The following is a 20,949-nucleotide window of genomic DNA, read 5'->3' as shown; positions in this document are numbered from 1 at the left end:
ACAAGTGAAAGGTAGAGCTAGCCAAAGTTTTAACATTTAGAAAATGTGACAGTTTCACTGTTGGGATAAAAAAAATCTTATATATTTTAAATTCCTTGATAAACAGGTTTTGGCTTATCCTGATGACTCAGAGTTGTTTGCATGAACACGTATCAACCTATTGAACTGTAAACACCAGTCTCTTCTAAAGATCACGGAGGTGGGGAAAGTTTAATGGGTCCTTTCCCTGAGGGTCTATATCTGCTAGAAGGTTCTAATATGTTCTGCTTCTTTTTTCTTTGACTTAATTCCTAATCTCCAGGGTTTATTGCCACTTCAATTTATGTCAGTATCCCTAACTTCCAACATCTGTCTTGTCTATGTGTCTTTTATATCTTCTGTCTTCTTGTCTTGTCCAACGTTAAAAATCTTTGAAATGTAACAAATACCTGTGTATCAACTATGTGGACTGACCTAGCATTTGTTGTTTTTCTTTTCTTTTTCCTTCTGATGATATATATATATATATATATACACACACACATATATATATATATATATATATATATATATGACTCCAGTGATCTTTACCTTATAAAGGCATTCCCAGTCAAAGAGACAATATGTCTTTTGTCTTTTCCCCACATTTTCTCTCCTTTTTTCTGAGAGTAGAAAAGTAGCATTTAGTTTTACAACCGCTTTGAGTAGTTGTGTTGCTAGATGCCTCAGCATTACATAAGTGGGTTCTGATTGCTTAATGGAATTGTATTGGAAATCCAAGCTGTAGTTATAGGAAAACATAGTAATATTTCCTAAATATTAAGTTGGATAAATTTCCTTTGGGACAAACTGTCAGACAGCCATTCTGGCAAGTTTTAATTTCGGGGCACAGGGAATTAAATACCAGAAAGTCTATAAAGGATACTGTTCTCTTAAAGTATTACCATCTGAAAAGTTTTAATTCCAGTAAAATGAATATTATAATATTTCAGAACAATCTAAGCACCAAATAAATGAAAGAATAAAGAAGAAGGGAAAACTCTTTATAGTATAATGCCAGTTAATAAATGAAAAAGAAATAATGGAATCAGTCATGCCATTTTTAACAATCAAGATAGTAATGGATTTAAGTAAGAATATTCAATTAATGGTAAAGTTAGTGGTAAAAGTTTGATGAAGCATAGGATAATAAAAGAGTTTCAAATGACTCTCCATAGATGATTTATTTATTACAAAGGGGAAATAATAATTTTAAGAAGAACAGGTTTGGGAGATGGTTCCCAAGTAAGGGTCAATGTTGTCATTAAGGGGATAAGCTATCATCATGTACCTCCCGATAGGATGCAGTAAGGAAGACACAAAGACACTCATCATTTTTTGAAGGCATATAACCTTAATGTGCTTATGAGAAAACATCAGAGAAAACCAAAGGAGAGTCTTGTATGGAATATCTAATCAATACTCCTCAAAACTCTCAAGGGCATGAAAGTCAAAGAAAGGCTAAGGAATGTTCCAGATTTAAGGAGACAGGACAACAAATGTAAAATGGAAATATCTGGACTACACATGAGATAAGGCAATAAATTAATGTTAAATTTCTTGACTTAATTATAAAATAGTTTTATATAAAATATCCTTATTAAAAATACATGGTGTGTTTGTGAGTACTACACATGGAAACTTTCACATGATTTGGAAAAAACACACAAGTACACATACAATAAAGATAATATAAATGTAGTATTATGTTATTCTGAGTAAAAGGTATAGATGATAACTTGCAACATTTTTGGAAGTATAATATTATTTCAAAATCAAATGCAAAAGTGAAAAGAGCAGTATATAGGGGGCTGGGAAGGTGGCTCAGTGGTAGAGCGCTTGCCTTGCATGCATGAGGCTCTGGGTTTGATTACTCAGCACCACATAAGCAGACAAAGTGGGAAGCAGTGCTGTGGCTCAAGTGATAGAATGCTAGCCTTGAGCTGAAGAGCTGAGGGACAACACCCAACACAGAGTTGACAAAGAAAAAAAAAGCACTATATATTCCTTGTATGATTCATTGAGCCTAGGATGGGGTAGAAAGAAAGACAACCCCTAACTAGAGCATTTTGGGAGAAAAATCAATGCATCCCATCACATTCATATAACACATGCCAAATTGTTCACCTACCTGAACATAGAGATATTCAAAAGCAACTGGATCTCTCCTAAGCAGGTCAATTGGATCTTTTGGGACAAAGCTTATTCGGAAAAGACACCTCATCTTATGGGAGCTAGGCCTCTGTGTCACCTGGAAGAGCAGACCCATCAAACAAAGAAACTTTAGTGCTGGCTAGACGTCACAGAGACACACTCCACTTACTTTTGATACCAAGGAAAGAAAAAAGCAGTGAAAGATACTCATTTCTTGAAGACTGACCATCACTTTGTGACTCAGGTTGGATATCCTGGAAGCAGATGTTGATATAAGGACTTACATGCGAGGGACTTATTAAGGAAATGCTTCCATGAGATGACAAAACGGGACATAGGTTAGCAGGTCAAGAAAAGAGACATGAAAATCCACTATGGGATCATCAAGCTTCATAGAGACATTCACAAATACATCGATTTTATCCTGCTCAGAAAGTGTAACAATTGTACTGCATTGATTTCCAAGGTACCTAACTTGTTTGTTTCAGGATATTTGAGTCAATTTTCTTAAGATTTCATTTTCTAGCACCAGAGGACACTTTTTAAAGAGCTTTGTTTAACTAAATCTGCATGCATTTCCTGTAAATCCTATATAGTAGATAGAAGTTGAGAGATAAAATAGAAAGGAAGAAATAAGGTTGGAGGAACTTTCATTAAACTCATAGTATTTGGCAAACTCCCCACAATGCTTAGGCCCTTACTTCCACTGGATGAATGCTATTTACCGCAAGTAGCTGTGAACATCAGAAAGCCTAAGACAAACCTGAATGAGGCCACAGAATAAGGCCCTTCAAGTGAAGCCCATTGCCAATAGCAGACTATATGGTGGTGGACATTTTCTCGCTACCCCACCCTGAGGTGTCTTTGCCACATATTCTACACTGTCATTCAAAGTTCCCCAATAGCACTGAACTCTAGTTACTCACAGTTGACATTGGCTTGATGACATTCTTTATTGGCTTCCTAGTTTTCCCCCTTCTCTTTTTCCCCATTCCTCTTCCAGAATTTCCTGAGACCTCCTCTCAAATAAACCCCATATATGAAAAAAAAATCTTTGGCTGAAGTTCTGCTTCCAGGGAAAGCAGAAGTTTACTTCCAGGAAATGCAAACACTGAGCTTCCTCATGAAGCATTGTGCAGATCAGGGTTTTTCCCCGTAGTAAAACATAAAATTAGCCATCCATTTGCAAGTGTGCTTTGGCCTAAGTTCAAATAATAAACCACTACATGTGATTTAAAATATGTCTTTGTACATTTAAACTCCCTAGTAATAGTATTTGAAGTTCAGAGGCAAGAAGAGAAATGAACGCAAGTGGCAACTTCCTAATTTATTACATTGGGTAGGACAGAAAGGAAAGAATCAGGGCTATATGTGAGACCAAATAACTATGTGTGAGAGGAAAACTTTTAATTATGTACCAACCAAGAAGCCCTTCCCTATGAAAATACTTTCTGCCCCTTCACCCATCTGGTGGTATCTTGATACATCAGCCCCTGATGTCTCTTCATGGTCTCTCTCTAGAGTGTTCTCATCCTTAGTGAACTCTTGGTAGAAGAGGGTTTATTGAAATCTCTTAGACATTTGACACAGACTCTGTTCATGTGGAACTCCAAGAAAAATAAGGGTGCTACACTGAATGCTGCAGCAAGCAGGCTGCTTGTCTTCTCAAAGAACAGATGGAGGTAGCATCTTGGTAATCAGGAACTGGGACACATTGGTAAATCACATATTTATAGCGGGCAGGACTGGGGTAGAGATTTTGGGCTTCCCGAAATAGTCTTTAAGTTTGCATCCAGAATTTCAAACCACTAAAATTATTTTGGTTTAAGGTTCAAAGTTTCAGAAACTACTGTTTTGAAATGATTTTATGAGAGAAGAGATCAATGCAGGTGAGGCAGTTACTACAATAACATTAAATATAGATCTATAGTGTTAAATTCCCAATGAGTAGCTGCTGAGTCTCTGAATGACCAATTTGTTTGGGAAACCAACTAATGTTCTATGAAAGACCAACAGAAAAGAGGCCATCTCATTAAAGTGTCCAGTGTACTTTAAAGCCAGTAGCAAATTCAGCATGGTATCTGGGTAGGGGGGACATGGTAGCAGCCACATTGAAAGGTCTAGAGAGAGGAACATTCTGGGATGGCAGGTTCTCTGTTCTCACCAGCAGCATTACCACTGGGGGTCATCACACAGACCTGAGTTAGCGTCTCCTGTTCATGAAGCAAGAGCAGCTTGGTTCCAGCTCCCTCTGTCCTCTGTTCCAGCATGAGGGAGAAGTGTTCAATGCCCTTGATGGAGAGCTTCTCTTGCAGGGTTAAGATGACATCCTTACAGAAGGAACATTGGCATAATGAGATAAAAATGGAGGCATCCTTTGTGTGAAAGTCTACCATAATGGGGAAGTGTATGATATTTAAGCTTTATATCCTGAAATTGCACACTTTTGCTCAATTCTGAAGCTTCATGCTACAAAGAGCCAAAAAATGCAGAAATGAGGCCTTCCTCTCCTTGCCCTTTCCCTGGCATCCCAAACTTTTCTATGAGGTAACAAGAGAAACAGTTTGTTGAGTAGCTTACCTATTATAGACATTATAGACAGTCTTACATTCAATAGGTTGTCAATAGTGGGGTAGTCAGCCCTGATATCCTGTTTTTCTAACTGATGTGATGGGTAAATCAGCTCTGAAAGTACTCTTCTGATAGGCTGGCCTAACATGGATTGTGGGCCAAATGTAATTCACTACTTGTTTTGTAAATAAAGCTTTATTGGGGAACAGGTCATGAAAGAATTGAATACTGGCGTGTGAAGCTTGATATATTCTCTATCTGGTCCTTCCCAGAAACACCTGATTGCCCCCCCCCCCCGGCCCACCCTTTTGAAAGAATAGCATCATGGTAGCAAAGCTCCAGAGACACTTCGTTTTGAATCCCAGCCTTCCTGCTTATTGGCTGGACAGTCTGGGCAAGTTACTTAATCGTGAAGTGTCTTTTGTTCCCTATCTGTAAACGGGGAGGGATATTAATGCCTGCTGTGAAATGGATATAACAATTAAACGTGTTCATATATAGAAAACATTTATTCCAACACTATTTCTCACAGAGGTAGGGGGCATAATAATATACATTTATTTTATATCTCCAGGGAAAGTGGAATGAGCAAGCTTTGTCAGTAATCTTTTATAGGATTAAATGTTCATAATCAGGAAGGTATTCCATACACAAATACATTTATTGCAATGTGAAACAAATCTCCTCTATCACTGCTTTCCATATACTCAAGAAGTAATAAATGATCCCCCTTCGAAATCATTTATATCCAGATGTTAAAAATCCTGCAGAGTTGGGAGTTCTCAGAGGAGTTGCACCATGGAATATCTGAGAATTTCTGGACATATTTTTGGTTGCTACAGTGAGGTTGGGAAGGCTAAGTATCACAGTATGCAGGACAAACCCAAGCAAAGGATTATCTGGTCTAGAATCCCAATAGTACCAAGGTGGAAAAATTTTGTGGGTAAAACTTCCTTTGATGGGTTCTTTTGCTATTTGAATCTTCCCTGTGTTCCCCATTAAAACAAAATCCATATAAGTTACCCACCCAACTTCCACAAGAAAAATAAATCACTCAATAAAAATGCATTTTCACAAAAGTTTCTCTACTCTATTATTTTTATACAAGGCTAAGGAAAGAGAAAACAAAACCAGTCTTTGTGTGGAGATTGTATAAATATTCTCCCCAAACCCTAGGGAGGACATTGGAAAACACATAAGGAATGGTTTTCCCCACTGTAACTCTACAGCAAGAGTTTTGGCAAATTTTATTAAACAGTGTCATATACTTTTCATAACTGTACTATTTCGATTTTGCGCCTACCAGCCAGTATCTATTGTGCTAATAAGGTAGTTAGGAACAAGATAAGGAGACTGAAATTTGATGTGAACTCTTTGAATTGCTCCTTGTCTTTTCATTGTCACCTGCAATCCTTGGGGAAATCAGGCTCAGTCTAGTGTGGGTTCTCATAATAAAGAGGCCAGAGGGAATTAACAACAGCACTTTCTTGAATTTTTCTTTCTTTCTGTGAAGAAATGTATTGAAGTCTTCCCTATAGCTTCAGATGGCTTGTGGTTGTGTTTATGGTAAGGAACTCAAAGTCTCAGTGCCAGAATTGCAAGAATGTATCTATGGCCATAGGTCCAAGTTAGCCATGTTAATTAATTCACATTCTGTATTACCTTGCTTAAAGAATGATGTGACTCTGCTCTCATTTTGTGCAGGAATGTCTGTGACAGATAGGGAATATCCTGTGGGCTGTATAAGGCCAAAATCATTTAGTACATGATGAGACAGAGTGATAGAAACATATGCTTCTTGAATGCATCTCATTGGCTGCCCATGCCTATCTGCATATATTAATAATTTTGTATGGCCTGCAAATAATGTTACAAATATCCACATGACCCTTGGTAGCAAAGGTAGCAAAAAACTTTCACACTTCTATAAGCCTGAAGAATAGCCTGCATGATAGGAATGCTTTTCTCTGGGCCAGGCCAATCTATACTAACAATGTGATTTATGGGAGGGTCTTGGGTCATGCAATCTCTAGAGGGGCTAAATATGTCTATGTAGCCAAGCCCCAATAATCACCAAGGCTTTAGCAATCTTTCTTCGTTGGTAGGTCCTCCTTCTTGTTTGGTAGATCTTCACTAGAAGAACTCCAGTGTCTCTTCAGCCTACTGACTACTTATCCCAGTCATTCAATCTCTTTGTGTGTGTATGTGTTTTTCTTTTTTTAATTGTGAAAATACCATACAGAGGGGTTACAATTACATGATCAAGGTAATGAGTACATTTATTATCAAGCATTGTTGCCTCCTCTTTTGTTTCCCCTTACCATCCCTTCCCATCTTCCCTTTCCCCACCCACTCAGTCCCTCCCCTGTCCACCATCTTTTGATGTAATAAACTGTAACTGTGAGGATAACAAATCGGTGAGTTTGTGGAGGTCTTGAGGATTTTCCAAACACACTAGTCTAAAACTACTTTTCTGAATCAACACCAGAAATCTAGCAGTTGCAACAGGCTTCAGATGGCTCCTAAAGACTGAGATATTTACTCTCTGGTCCTTTCTAGAAAGTGCTTTCTAGCCCCTAAGTCAATTTGATCAATACTCAGATGGATATCTCACCATAATTTTGTACTAAATAGAAAAAAGAAAAGAAAAGGACTTTGTCAGTTATCACTATTTAAAATTAATAGCTTTGCATGAAGGAAGTTAATTTATCACAAGGAGTGATTCAGGGTGACTTAATGCTTTAACACCAATCTAAAAATATTGTCCACTTTCTTGCCTGCTGAATGACTACATATTTAAGGCAATTCAAAATGAGCTGCTTACGGGTATCATGACAACAAGAGCAAAGAGTGAGTGGGATTTTGCAGAAATGCTTGCACATGCATGAGCTAATTTCAACCCTCAAGAATTAAGGGTTGACTATTGATAGATGGTTTTAAATACAGAGTTGATATTCTCTTGATAGATTATTGTACAAATCATCACCAGGTACATTTTTACCTCCATAAAATCTTTTTCACTGTGCTATTTGAAAGAAGCCTATTTTAGGCTGATGAACCATTAGGGAACAATCAATTTCTAAGCATACTTTTTGTCCAATGAAAAAAAGAGAATATGCACTTTTCTTTTCTAGAAAAGAAGCATGGGGGGAAAACCCATATACTTTGCTACAATATCTATTATGAAAAACTCACCTGTGGCTCTGAAATCATAGACTTAATTCATGGCTCTTTTTTTTTCCCTACTCATCCAAAGAAGCATACCTCAGTTTTTACAACTTGTGATGCATCAGTTCCATGAAAGTGGCTACAGCAATTGAAAGTAGATGTTATCTTCACATTATTCCACTCCTTGTTTTTGCTGGACACCAACATAGCAGATATTTAATTAACAACTAACATCTTAATCTTCTCGGAGGCTGACAGTGCTGAGAAATCATGCTGGCTTTGGGCAGGGTGCCAACCCTTCTTGGTGACAGGCATGCTATTTTAATTACTCTGCAGTTGCATTACAATGACTAGCCCTAGTGTTTCTTCACTCGTAACATATTGTATTGTGGGAGGAAAAAAGGGGCAGAGCCCTCTTACTTTAAGCTGTTGGTTTTGATTTGATTTGAAGCATTCATACACGACCATACATGGAGCCAGCCAACATAATGGCACAAATAAAGAGATCGTTCAGAAGAAGGTGCTGCCATACTGGCTTCTCTGTTTGTCTTTAACTCTGCATTTTGTCATGCCAGCCACAGATGTTACTGTGCAATCTTACCTTTATAGAGGTGCTGCAGTCAAAGCGGAAGGATTTGGTCTGCCCATTTTCCAGGTAGACTTTCAGAACATTTGGCATAAAAAGAAGTGAATTGTCCTTAACGGTTTCCTGTTTAACAATAGAAAAGAAGGTGGTAGTATACATCGGTCAAATTAAAATTCTATTACTGGAAGTAGTCACACATGTCTATCGATTATTCTCATAGTGACATCCCTTCAGTGGTATGAGTTAAGCGGTTCATTACCCATATTCTTTATTCTTTTCCAGCTACAAGTAACACACCTGACTCAAACAAAAGATACTGGCTCACCAGAAAAGTTAGATGTGCTTTTTTTGAGCTGAAGATTTTCCATTGAAAAGCATAAACATAATCCCTTTGTAACCAAGTGTTAGGGTTTGGAACCATAAGCCCGACTTTTATGAAGTAGGATGACATAAGTAAGCAGCATGAGGAACTGCAGTGAGCTTGTATGACATGGCACTGTGGGTAGCTGGAGAAGCCATGATGGAGAGTCACAAATAGGAACGATTTCAATGTAAAATCTTTTTGTGAAACTACTTTTAACCCATTTAGGAATAGCCCTGCTTCTAACCAAGGGAAGATATAAGGAATGAGTTAGGGCAATAGAAAAACACTAATTTGGATGTTGTCTTTAAGTGATATCATGAAGAAGGAGAGAGATGAGAGGGAGTGGAGGCACGTTTGAATTCCATGAGTCCATGGAGTGAACTGAGCTATGCACATACAGTTAGTTACAGAGCCACAGGGGTTCCAAGAAAGGCAACAATTGTGAAACAATACCATATGTCTCTCGGCTTGCCAAGGCAGAAACTGAAGGCCAGATTCTCAGATGCTTCCCCGTGTCTAACAGTGTGAATGAATTTAACCCTCATGCATTTCCTTAGTGTGCTTCCTACCTTTCACTGTTTATTGCTTTCTTTTGTTTGTTTTGCACTGTCTTTCCTTTCTTTCTACTTCCTTGGTCTTGCTTTCCTCCTATCTTATTCACTGAGTAAGTCAGGATCCAAATTTAGAAGGAATGGCACCTCACAACTGTGACTGAGAAAGGCAAGGACAGATGTAAGCAAAGGGTCCCAGAGGTCAAGGACTATGCTGTGCTGCATCCATATGACTGGGGGGTCCACATCGATAAGACCCCAGAAAGGCACTGGAAGCTGAGTGAGACCACTGGATCAGCAGCATCCTCACATACCAATGGTCTTGAATGAGCCCTCCTATGTTCAGAGAAGAAGGGAAACAGCCATAGAAGCTTCTAGAATTCTACAGATGCCAGATAATTTTTAGATGAATTTTTGTGATGTAATATACTGATTATTTTGTCCTTGGAATCTTCCTTCTTTCAACTATGGTAGTCATACTTGTATCAAATAGTGATATATGGTATCCCTACATCCCACGTAATGGGATCCATTGGTGTGAGCAGAATAGCGCATATACACAGGTCAGCAGAAAATGCCCACAGGATGATCTAGTGACAGTGTCAGACCCTTTTCCCAATAGTTTGATAACTACATAATAGCTATTAATTTTTTTGTCTGTTGGGGCTTGAACTTAGGGTCTGGGTGCTGTCCCTGAACTTTTGCACTCAAGGCTAGCATTTTGAGCTACAGTGCCACTTCTGGTTTTCTGGTGGGTAATTGGAGTTAAGGATCTCATGGACTTTGCTGCCTGGGCTGGCTTCAAACTGTGATCCTTAGATCTCAGCCTCTTGAGTGGCTAGAAACAGGCCTGAGCCACTGGTACCCAGCATAGATGCTAATCTTGTCAATTCCATTGGATTGAGAAGAATTTAGGAGATTACCAAAGTCCACTTAAAGGTTTGTCTGTGAGGGTAATAAGGATTAACAAAGGGAAGAAGACCACTCTGAACGTGGGCGGTACTATCCCCAAGGCAAGAGGCCTGGATGGAATAAGATAAAAAAACAAAGAGAGAGCTCTGGTGTCAAGGCATTTTATCTTTAAGTGACCAGGCTCACACACAGTCTTGTGGCCATAGTATTCTGCTTCAGTAGCAGCCCAGTATAAAGAGTCAAGGATGATCTGAAACCATGAGCCAAAACAAAACTTTCTCCCTTAAGTTGTTGACATTAGGTATTTCATTGCCACAAGGAGAGAACTAGTATATACATCAACTCCTTGCCCTGAATATGGAGCAATTGCATGTTAGTAACTTGACATTAGACCTTTAAGTTCTTTGCCCCAGCCTATAGCTTCCAATCTAGATTCAGGACAGATTCGATCCTTGTGAATTTATTTAAACAATGCCAAGAGCAATAGCAGACCCCAACCATAAAATTTGGCATTTTCCAGGTCCAGCATGAGAGTTTATCCCAAACTAAGACATTCTACCATTTTCCTGGGAAAAAGCTGCAAATGGAATATTCTCTGTGTGTCTGCATTATCCACTTTGAAGATCAACTAAGTGCAGTACAGCCACACTTTCTATGAAGATGTTTTGATAAGTTCAGAGATTATAAGTGTTCAGGTAAGGAATATTTTTTCTCAAAATATATAAAGGGCTATCATACAGAAACATGTGTAGTTGAAAAGAAAATGGTACAAGCTTCAAAGAGGCATATTTTCTTTAAGCTGAATGAGGCAATGTCATTCAGTGTTCCAAGATCAAATAATTTCCTTTGCAAAGCAATGAGGTTTCTAATGCAGAAAGTGGTTTTGGAAAGACTGGCTATCATGTGTTCTGGCTGTGGTAGAGGAGACTGAGGCACAACCTGGGATGAGTCTGGTCCTTTATAATCCTGAGATTTGATACCCTGGTGAAAACAAACAAGCATATCCAGGCTGAACATTCTAGAAAGATGACTGTCTTTGCTTGAGTGCAGATCCTTTGTTTCCATGACTGAATCACAAGGCAGGTGATTGGAAACTCACCGACACTTGGCCGTTGATGATGACTTCCTCAGAGAAGCGCACTTTGACAGGATTGGACTTTAATCTTGCCTTTTTTGCAGCACTAATAAATGCTGATTTGGGAGACTAGAAGGAATAGAAGACATTATGTTTGACAATTGGTAGCACAATGCAAACCCTGCAACAGTATTCTTACTCAAAGAAAGGCAACAGATTTACTACAAGGTAGAATATTTGGTACATGCTGAATTCAAGGACAGATATAACTGAAACTTTGCCATGGCCATAAACAGAAAGTCTGATTTAATTACTAGACCAGAACTACAAACACTGTGTTACATGTTTCTGCTGAGTGCATTTCCAGGGATCATTTAAAATGATGAGGACATAAACCCCGCTTTTAAATTAGCTGTGAGGGGGTGATCAGATATAGTATAGGATTATAATGATTTGATCATTAATTATTATTTAATGAGGAGAAGAGCTTCTGGTACTTCTGAAATGATTGATTTTCCACTCCCTGCCCCCCCACCCCGTCTGTCTCTCTCTCTGTCTCTCTCTCTCTCAGGCTTTATGAATCTTCAATTTGAGTGTCAGCCTCATATCAACAACCCGTGACTGTTGATCTTACTGGGCAGGGCAGAGAAGAGATCTTGACTTAAAATTGACAGATGACTTCATATTTTATCTTATCTTATGGATACTTTGGACATTAAGAGCCTTCCGCTATGACTGGTGGAAATAGAGGCTGAGTGGCAGGCAGAATTCTTCCTCAGAAATTAGAGGTGAATGGCAGAACCTGCTTAGAAGGGTGATGGGATTCAGTGGTGTGCTTTGCTGCATGACTTTGGGAAAGTCACTTTGAGAAATATCTCTGTATAATTATAATAAAGCCTAAGGAAAAGGAAACTTGCATCTAGTAATATTTACTATACTGCTAGAATAATTTCCATATCTCTAAAGAGACCTGCATTATTTGTTGAAACTTAAGATAGTGATATTTAGTTCATATCATATGATTACTGACAATGGCCTAGGGTTCATATTAAAGTGTGTGTGTGTGTGTGTGTGTGTGTGTGTGTGTGTGTGATATTGCTAAGACATTGAGGCTATTGCATAATAAATAGTAGTAATTGACTCTAAAATAAATAGTGGCTTAACCTTCTGTGTGTTATATTAATCTCAAGGTGTAAAAGCCAATAAGGGTGATTCACATATTGGATTTGAAGTTAAATAAATAAAAAGGCAATTCTCAGTCGTGCAATAAATTAAAAAAGTAGTATGATAGAATGGATAAAGAAAATGTGGTATATCCATAAAATAGAATATTGTTCAACCATAAAAAGTAATAAAGCTAGCAGGGCACCGGGGCTTATGCCTATAATCGTAGTTACTCAGGAAGTTGAGCTCTGAGGACTAAGGTTTGAAGATAGTAGGGGCAGAAAAGTTCACAAGACTCCAGTTCTAATTAATCAGCAAAATTCCAGACTTGAAATATAGCTCAAGTGATAGAACACCAGGTGTGAGCAAGAAATCCAAGCAAGAATGCTAAGTCTTGAGTTCAAGCCAAAACAGAAAAAGGTAAAAATATATAAAGGCACTGATGCACCTTGAAAACATGAAACAGAGTGAGCAAAATGACCCCAAAGATCATATTATTGTAGGATTCTGTTTATGTGAGATAGTCAGACAGAAAGTAGATTAGTAGTTTCTAGAAGCAGAAAGAGAGAATGGGGTGTGACTGCTTAATATAGTTTTCTTTTGGGAACTAAAAATGATGATAATTGTACAACCTTGTGAATGCACTTAATGTCACTGAATTGTGTACTTTAAAATGGAAAATTAAAAAATGACATTATGTGTATATTATTATAAAAGCACAGCTAAAACATGATAAAATATTCTTCGGTAGTGTTTTTGCCTTAATGCTTGGAGAATACTGTTATTTCTTTATACTTGCCTCACTCTGGCTCTGTCCCTCTTTCTGTGTGTCTGTCTCTTTACATAGAATTTCACTATGATGTCTAGGCAGGCCTAAAATTCACAATCCTCCTGCCTCAACTTTGCCAGTGCCGGGAGTATAAGCATGCACTACCATGTCTGACTCATTGTCCTGTTATTTCTGAAATTTCCTTGTACATGTATTCCAACCTTTGCTATAAGCAGCATCCTAGAAGGCAGGGAAGATAGTAATTTACCTTTCAGGGCTTCAATTCACCCATTTACACAAGGCATTTTAAGAGAATGGCTGTCCTCTTACCAAAAAAAAAAATCCAAAATAATTCTGAATGGCTGCTTCTCAAAAACAAAAAAAAAATCCCAAATGCTCAATACACTCAATGCAAAGTTTGGAGGTCTTATTGCAGCACTGAAGTGGTGTGACAGTGGTATTCTCATCAGTATCTGTGTAATTATAGGCCAACTTTAGTGATGATTAACGGGCAAATCATACAGTGGTAAGTTCATTTGCTTTTGATATGCCATTTTTTAGCTGAAGGGAAAACATTATTCTCCCTTAATGATTTTAAGCAGACAGTATTTACATTGGCACAATGAGTTTAGCACAAGGGAAGTGGTTGTAATAAAGCTCCCCAGAATAGACACTGTTAATTAGATGGAATGTTTCAATGCAGTAGCCCCCTACATCTCTACCACTGCTTGGGAATGAAATATTCCACTTGCATTCCAGGTGCAAATATTTTAAACCTTTACTCCTTTATGCATCCTAGCTTTTTAATACTTTATCATGTTTTTTTCCCCAAGAATGTTCTATGCAATTTTTTGGCTTAGTTAAAAAGTATACTTAACATAATTTACATTCGGGATGTCTATCATTTGATATAATCTTAGAATGCAGTTATGTTTCTAGGAGTCATAGAAATACATAGGGTGATTTGTCCATATTATGATTTGAATATGAATCTCCAGCATAGGCTTATGTGTGGAATACTTGTCCCTCAAGTGCCATTTGGGAGTTGCTGAAAACTTTGGGAGTCTTAGCTAATGAAAGTGGGTCACTGAGGATATATATCTGAAGGGTTTACACAGCCCTCAATCCCTTTCTCTCTGTTTCCTGTCCACCATGAGGTGAACATCTTTTTCTCCCATATGTTCTAGCTGCCATTATATTCTGCTCCATCATGGGCTCAGAATGAACAAAACCAAGGATTGTGGACTGAAATCTCTGAAATCATGATACCAAACAAATCTCACCTTCTATAGGTTGCTCCCTCGGGCATTTTGGCCCAGTTATGCAAAAATGGACAAATCAGGCCATAAAGTAAATTATCCTATAAATCAGAACTTTCAATGTTAGAGATAGAACTCTCTTTTTTTCTGAAGCCATAACCTATCCACTTTGGGTAGCCTCATTACCAGATTTATTTAGCATGGTCTCCTGAGAAACATGGAAATGTACAATGACTAACGAAAGTTGATAAGTAAAGCTCCTAAGTAAAATTTACTGTAGATGTAATTTGAAGTCAACAAACGTGCAATAAAAGTTTAACTGGTATATTTTTATTCTTTAGAATTAGTCATTGTTTCCTGTATTTAACATTCATTTTAAAAATTAGTTTTGGCCAGGCACCAGTGGCTCACACCTGTAATCCTAGCTACTCAAGAGGCTGAGATCTGAGGATCATGGCTTGAAACCAGGACAGGCATGAAAGTCTGTAAGACTCTTCTCCAATAAACTACTCAGAAAAAAGCTGGAAGTGGCACTGTGGTTTAAGTGGTAGAGCGCTAGCTGTCAGCAAAAGAAGCTCAGGGACAGCATAGTGCATGGTCCAAGTTCAAGCTCTAGGACCAGAAAAAATTACTTTTGATAATAAAAATATAGTCTCCAAAATCTGAAGGCTATTTAATGAGAATCAACAAAGCAATGGCTTACTCCACTGTATATAGTTACTAGTGGATGGGATATCATTTCTAGTCATAATGTTTTTAGTCATATAGTTTTAATTCATGTTTGTCTTTGTTATTCCAATCATGTACAATATCCTTAGGATGCCATCCTAACTATGTGGGAAGCATAAATAGCAGGATCTAGATCCAGGCCCTCCAGGATATAATGTAATATGAAACTCCATTTAAAAAACAACAGAAACATAGATGTACTCATCAACCAAATTGTTGAAATGAAACCCCTTTATGCAACTACTTAAAGGTAATGATTTTAAAATGATGATTTAGAAAATTATCAGAAACTAAAAGGGATAGAGACTTAGCTCAAGTCGAAAAGTGCTTGTTCAACAACCACAAGGCCCTGAGTTTAAATGCCAGCACTATATGTATCATTCGAAGAACTGGTAACTAACTCTTAGCAAGGATAGCTGATGATCACAGGTATTTTATATCTGGTAATGATGAATAATTATCATTTAGAACAATTAGGTTTGGCTGTAATTTTAAGATAAGTAGATACCCAATCAACCCCTGTAACTCCTTCCAACTTTGCTGCTGCTAAAATGGCCACAATAAAGTATGTCATGTTCCTAATACTTCTAGTGGCTCTCAGATGTCACTAGAACATGACTTGAAAAAGTTTATAAATAAGAGTAATTTCTTTTTTTCCACTTCCTTCTTTTATTGGTGTATATTTTCTGATACTGGGTCTTGAACTCAGGACCTTGCACCATCATTCAGCTTTTTTTGCTGACTTCTGGTACTCTACCATTTGAGCCTACCTCTACTCCCAGATTTCTTGCTGGATAATTGGAGATAAGACAGCTTTGATTTTGTCTGCCCCAGCTGGCTTCAAACCATGATCCTCAGATCTCAGCTTCCTGAGTAGCTAGGATTATACACATGAACCAACCACGAGTGCCCAGCAATGAGATTAATTTCTAAAATTGATATATAAGGTTTTGAACTTGCAGCCATACATCCACTTCTGGCTTTTTTTGTTAATTGGAAATAAGAGTCTTTTTAATTTGTCTGTGTAGTCTGCCTTCAAACTGTGATCATCAGATCTCAGCTTCTTGAGTAGATGGAATTAGAGGGAGGAGCCACTAGTACATGGCACAAATAAGGTATTTTAAAGATGAATATAAATTAATGTTATTTTTTCCTATGGGTACTCATCATCATGGCTTTAATGGATTGGATACAGGAGGCTAGAAGCCAGAGATGATTCCATGGTTCTTTTACTCACAGAACACTTACAGGGTAAGGCTGAATGACAGTAAGGAGTATCGATTCTTTGCAGCTTCTGTAAAAGAGGAAAACAAACATATTTACAAAATGTACAGAATCTGGCCTCAAACAGTGACAGTTTTTTTAAAAGGAAATGTGTGGTGTGTTAGTGAATGTTCTTTGGGCTCACAGAGCAGAATAAATCCCACAGTTCAGAAAAGGGCTTTCAGGCCACAGAGGAACCCAAAATCTAGTGTTTCCTGAAGACAACAAACTGTTCAATTGTAGGCTTCCTAGATGGTTTCCATTGGGTAATATTATCTGCATCACTGAGTAGCAGGGCCCTGAAATAAAATAGGGGATAAAAGAATGAATTCAAAAGCAACAACCCAATCTCTATACTGTTTATTATTATTTTTTTGTCTGTCTGGGGGTTGAACTCAGGGTCTAGGTCCTGTCCTTGAGCTCTTTTGCTCAAGGCTACTGTTCTACCACTTGAGGTACAACTCCACTTCCAGCTTTTTGGTGGTTAATTGGAGAGTCTCATAGACTTTCTTGACCAAGCTGGTTTCAAACTGTGATCTTCAGATCTCAGCCTCCTGAGTTGCTAGGATTACATATGTGAGCCACCAGTGCCTGGCTGGCAGTCTACATTTTTTTTTGCCACTGTCAAAATTGATTCGCCTCTTCTGATTTTCCTTCAGCCTACATTTTTGCTGCTTAGAAAGGACTCTATAGTTATCTGTAAGGGGAAAGAATTTGAAACAATTCTATGAATTCACAGAATATCATTGTATTCTCAGAGAAACATCATGAAAGTAGAACGTCATTAGAGGTTGCTTACATTAAAAACAGCATCTCAAATAAAATCACTTCCCACAATGCACAGCTTTGTAAGTTCAGTGTACAGAACCCTGAGCTAATAAGTATTTCACACAGGCATCAATTGGAAGATACTGCTCACAAAAAGGAGTACTTCAGAGCTAAAACAGAACAATGAAATAGAATAGTTTATTTCATTGCACCAAGTAACTCAACCTTTCAAATGACTCAAATCCATGAGGAAAAAATCATATTATTAGCTATGTTTTTCCTCTTTTGTGTCTTTGCTCCTTTTGAATTATAAATAAAAGTCAGTTGCCATTTTGGTAAAGAAGAGCTAGCATTTTCTACTTTAGGTTGTATGAATTACTTGATTTTTTATAAAATTTTATCACTCAAAAATGAGTAAGGCAAAGAGGATTGGTTGTAAGTATGCTCAACAGAACCACTACAAATCACATCTGACTCACTAACTGATCCGTGATATAGCCCACTCATTCTGCTGCTTAAACCATGATATACTGAGAACACAAATGCACAAAGGCCTTGAGACAGCAATTGAGGTAGGGATCCATGGACCAAGGAAAGGAACTATAACTCCAAGAATAACCAGGACATGTAGAATGATGATGGTTTTGGGGCAGGTGACCCAGCTGCTCCTACAACCTCTCACTTGTCCAGCCTGGTAGAAAACCTGATAACTGCAGTAGGCAGAGTGACAGTACAATCCAATGAGATCACAGTGAATAAGGTAAAAGTGTGAGTATTACAGTCATGTCAGTGGACCTGTATGTGCTGTGTGGCTTGTTCTGTCCAAATTTGTTCTATGATTCCTCAGTAGTAGGCCAGGGACCCAGGGAAATAATCCTCTGGGTATAGCTGATTGTGTTTGAGCTTTGGAATACACCAGAGTTTTCTCTCTAGAATCAGAAGAGACATAGAAACTAAGAGCATATACTTGGGGCACCAGAGTTCAGGATGCAGATGTCAGGAATCCCTGAACAATCCTGAGTTTTACCATTCCTGAGGGCTGATTGCTCACTGCTCCATTAACAATAAAATAATTGATGTAAAATTTCTCATCATGATCACTATCATCATTCTGAGAAAGAGATTTTACTTCTGTTTTCTCTCCTCTGTAAGTACTTAATCATCACCTGCCAGACAAGAATTAAATTCTGTAGTGCTACAGATCCCTCAGGATTCCTAACCCAATCCTAGAAGAAAAACAGATCAAAGCCATATGTGTTCATATTATAGGATGCCAAGATGGATTTAGACAGTTTCAGCTGGTGTCCCATGCCAATATATGTCAATCATCTCCACATGCTAAAGAAGAGCGCTGTAGGACCTTCACAGGTGCTGGAAAATAGAGTTTGGAATATTAACCCATTACTTACTCACCATGAGGTCTGACTCAGGACTTAATTAAAAACGGGAAAGGGGAACCAGGCACAGGATGACAGAATTAGCACATGCCCAAAGAGCAGAGGCTACATTAGTGAAAAGACTACCTTCTACTGAGGCAGATCCAAAATATGTAACTCTTGGGACAAGGTGCGTGAGATGCAACAAAAAATGTTGGCTGGGATCAATTTATGAAGGTCTCCTGATCAACTGTGTTTCTTCTAGGGGTCAAAGGGCCTTTGCAGAATAATGTAGAAACTGAAAGGCACTGAGTCCAGCCAGCCCTTTCGTTCTTTCTAACGGAAGGAAATTCCAATTGCAACAACTCAACAGAGAAATCTTGCAGGAATGCACAAAAGCAACCCACAAGAGAGAGCCAATGATCATTATCTTCCATAGACAATGGAAAACAATGTAGGGATTCTACGAGTGTCAATCAAGTGAGAACTTTCCTGCTTTTCATCTCATTATCATGGCCCCATTTCAAATTGGAAGGAGATAAACAAATAGAGAAAACATTAACAATGCTCTTGAACCCACACCATGATGTTGAGGACTGAAATAGGTGCAAGAGAGTTTATGGAGTTTGGAAGTAAATTATTACCGGGTGAGTAAACATTTTATTTCTAGATTTATTATTTTGGTCGTGATTGGAATTGAAGCCAATGCTGCTTTGCAATCTCTCTAGCTTTACCTTCTACCTAGCTGGGTTAGAAGTATATACCACCATACCTGGCTCAATGGAGCATTTTAATTACAGATTACAAACTGTCATGACAAATGTACATTTGACTAGCGACTTTTTTGAACCTTTTTAATACATTTGTGGGACCTCTCTGAAAGTTTGGATTAGAACTGGTCTCAGGGATCTATTTTAAATGACCAATGGGGGAAAAGAGCGATTACACCCCCTGAGATAAGCTTGCTATATTTATTTCCAACTTCTCTTTACTTAGATGGTCAGGAGATCAAACAATCATTGAATAAATGAGGTAAAACCTCAAGAAGAAACCATTAAAAGGTAAATGAAAGATAAGAGAAAGACCAGTGCAAATCATGAGGTAGAATGGGCAAGAAAATGGATGGCCCATGAGGCTGTGAGAAAAGTGCTAATTTCCTCTCAATGATCAGTGGTATCATATTGATTTGTTCACTTCTGGAAAGCAAAGATGATCTTCATAGATCTTGTACAATAGCTGTTAGGAGCAAATGAGTCTCTGGAGGTTATGATGTAAATAAGCATAGGTAAGGTACTGGCTTCCTATTGCTGCTGTAACAAATTATGACAAAATCAAGGGCTAAAATTTATGAATTTCCTACCATATGTTTCTAAAAGGCAGAAGTCTAAGTTGGGTTTTGCTGAAATCGACATGCTATTTAAAGGACATTCATGCTGGAGTCGTTTTCACCTCTAGTTTATGACTGGTTTTCCTTGACTTGTGGCTCCATCTATCTTCTTAACCAGCAGTACATGGTTTTCAAATCTCTCTTATTTTCCTCTTTCCTTACAATTACATAGTTGACCTAGACTCCGAAGACAATCTCCTTTGCCCTGAATTTAACCACACTGAAAAGTCAGTGAAAGTTTTCTTTATTTCAACTGGCATAATCAGAGTCACAATCTTATGCAACATAATCAAGGAAGTAGCAACCTATCACTTCTGCCATATGCTATTGTTTAGTAGCAAGTCACAAGCCCCATCCATCCTAAAAGAGAGAGCAATAAACAAAGGTACAAATACAAAGAAGCAAATACAAAGATCTCTCATAGTCTGCCTGCTACACCAACAAACAGGGACTTGTAGCCAAGAAATCTATATGTAACTCAAATGTAATTTCTACCTATGACTTCACCTTATAAAGAATTTTTTTTCCTGCCAGTAACTTCGACTAATCATTGTTCAGCATGCCTCGTTAATTTGAAAATGAGAAGCATTTTTCAACGTATGTGCATTATATTGAAAGTATTTGAGTCTATGGCAATCCTGTCAAAATTGTCTAAAACGTAATCTATATTGATTTTAATTTCAAAATATATGGAATGAAGTTATCAAAATTGAAAATGATGTTCTGAAATGATATGACAAGAATGGGGGATGTGCTTTTCTTACTTATTCTCTAAACTATAATCATTTAGTAGAAGGACCAGACAAGAATTATTAACTCCATAATGTGTTGGATC

General features: G+C 37.9%; 1 protein-coding gene across 4 annotated transcripts in view; it reads right to left on the bottom strand.

Annotated features, from left to right (window-relative positions):
* Window positions 1-20,949, bottom strand: part of Frmpd4 (FERM and PDZ domain containing 4) — a 489,555-nt gene that overhangs the window by 25,440 nt on the left and 443,166 nt on the right. For all 4 annotated transcript variants that reach the window (XM_013032132.1, XM_013032131.1, XM_013032133.1 and 1 more), the window contains 5 exons: window positions 16,569-16,614; window positions 11,424-11,528; window positions 8,513-8,620; window positions 4,371-4,502; window positions 2,150-2,269 (listed from right to left, as the gene is read on the bottom strand). In XM_013032132.1, the coding sequence (XP_012887586.1) occupies window positions 2,150-2,269; window positions 4,371-4,502; window positions 8,513-8,620; window positions 11,424-11,528; window positions 16,569-16,614 (511 nt within the window). The remainder of the gene's footprint in view (window positions 1-2,149; window positions 2,270-4,370; window positions 4,503-8,512; window positions 8,621-11,423; window positions 11,529-16,568; window positions 16,615-20,949) is intronic.

The sequence above is a fragment of the Dipodomys ordii genome, unplaced genomic scaffold (genome assembly GCF_000151885.1).
Source record: "Dipodomys ordii isolate 6190 unplaced genomic scaffold, Dord_2.0 Scaffold150, whole genome shotgun sequence".
Classification (NCBI taxonomy): Eukaryota; Metazoa; Chordata; class Mammalia; order Rodentia; family Heteromyidae; genus Dipodomys; species Dipodomys ordii.
The sequence above is the reverse complement of the archived record's forward strand: the minus strand, read 5'-3'. Positions and strand labels throughout refer to the sequence as shown.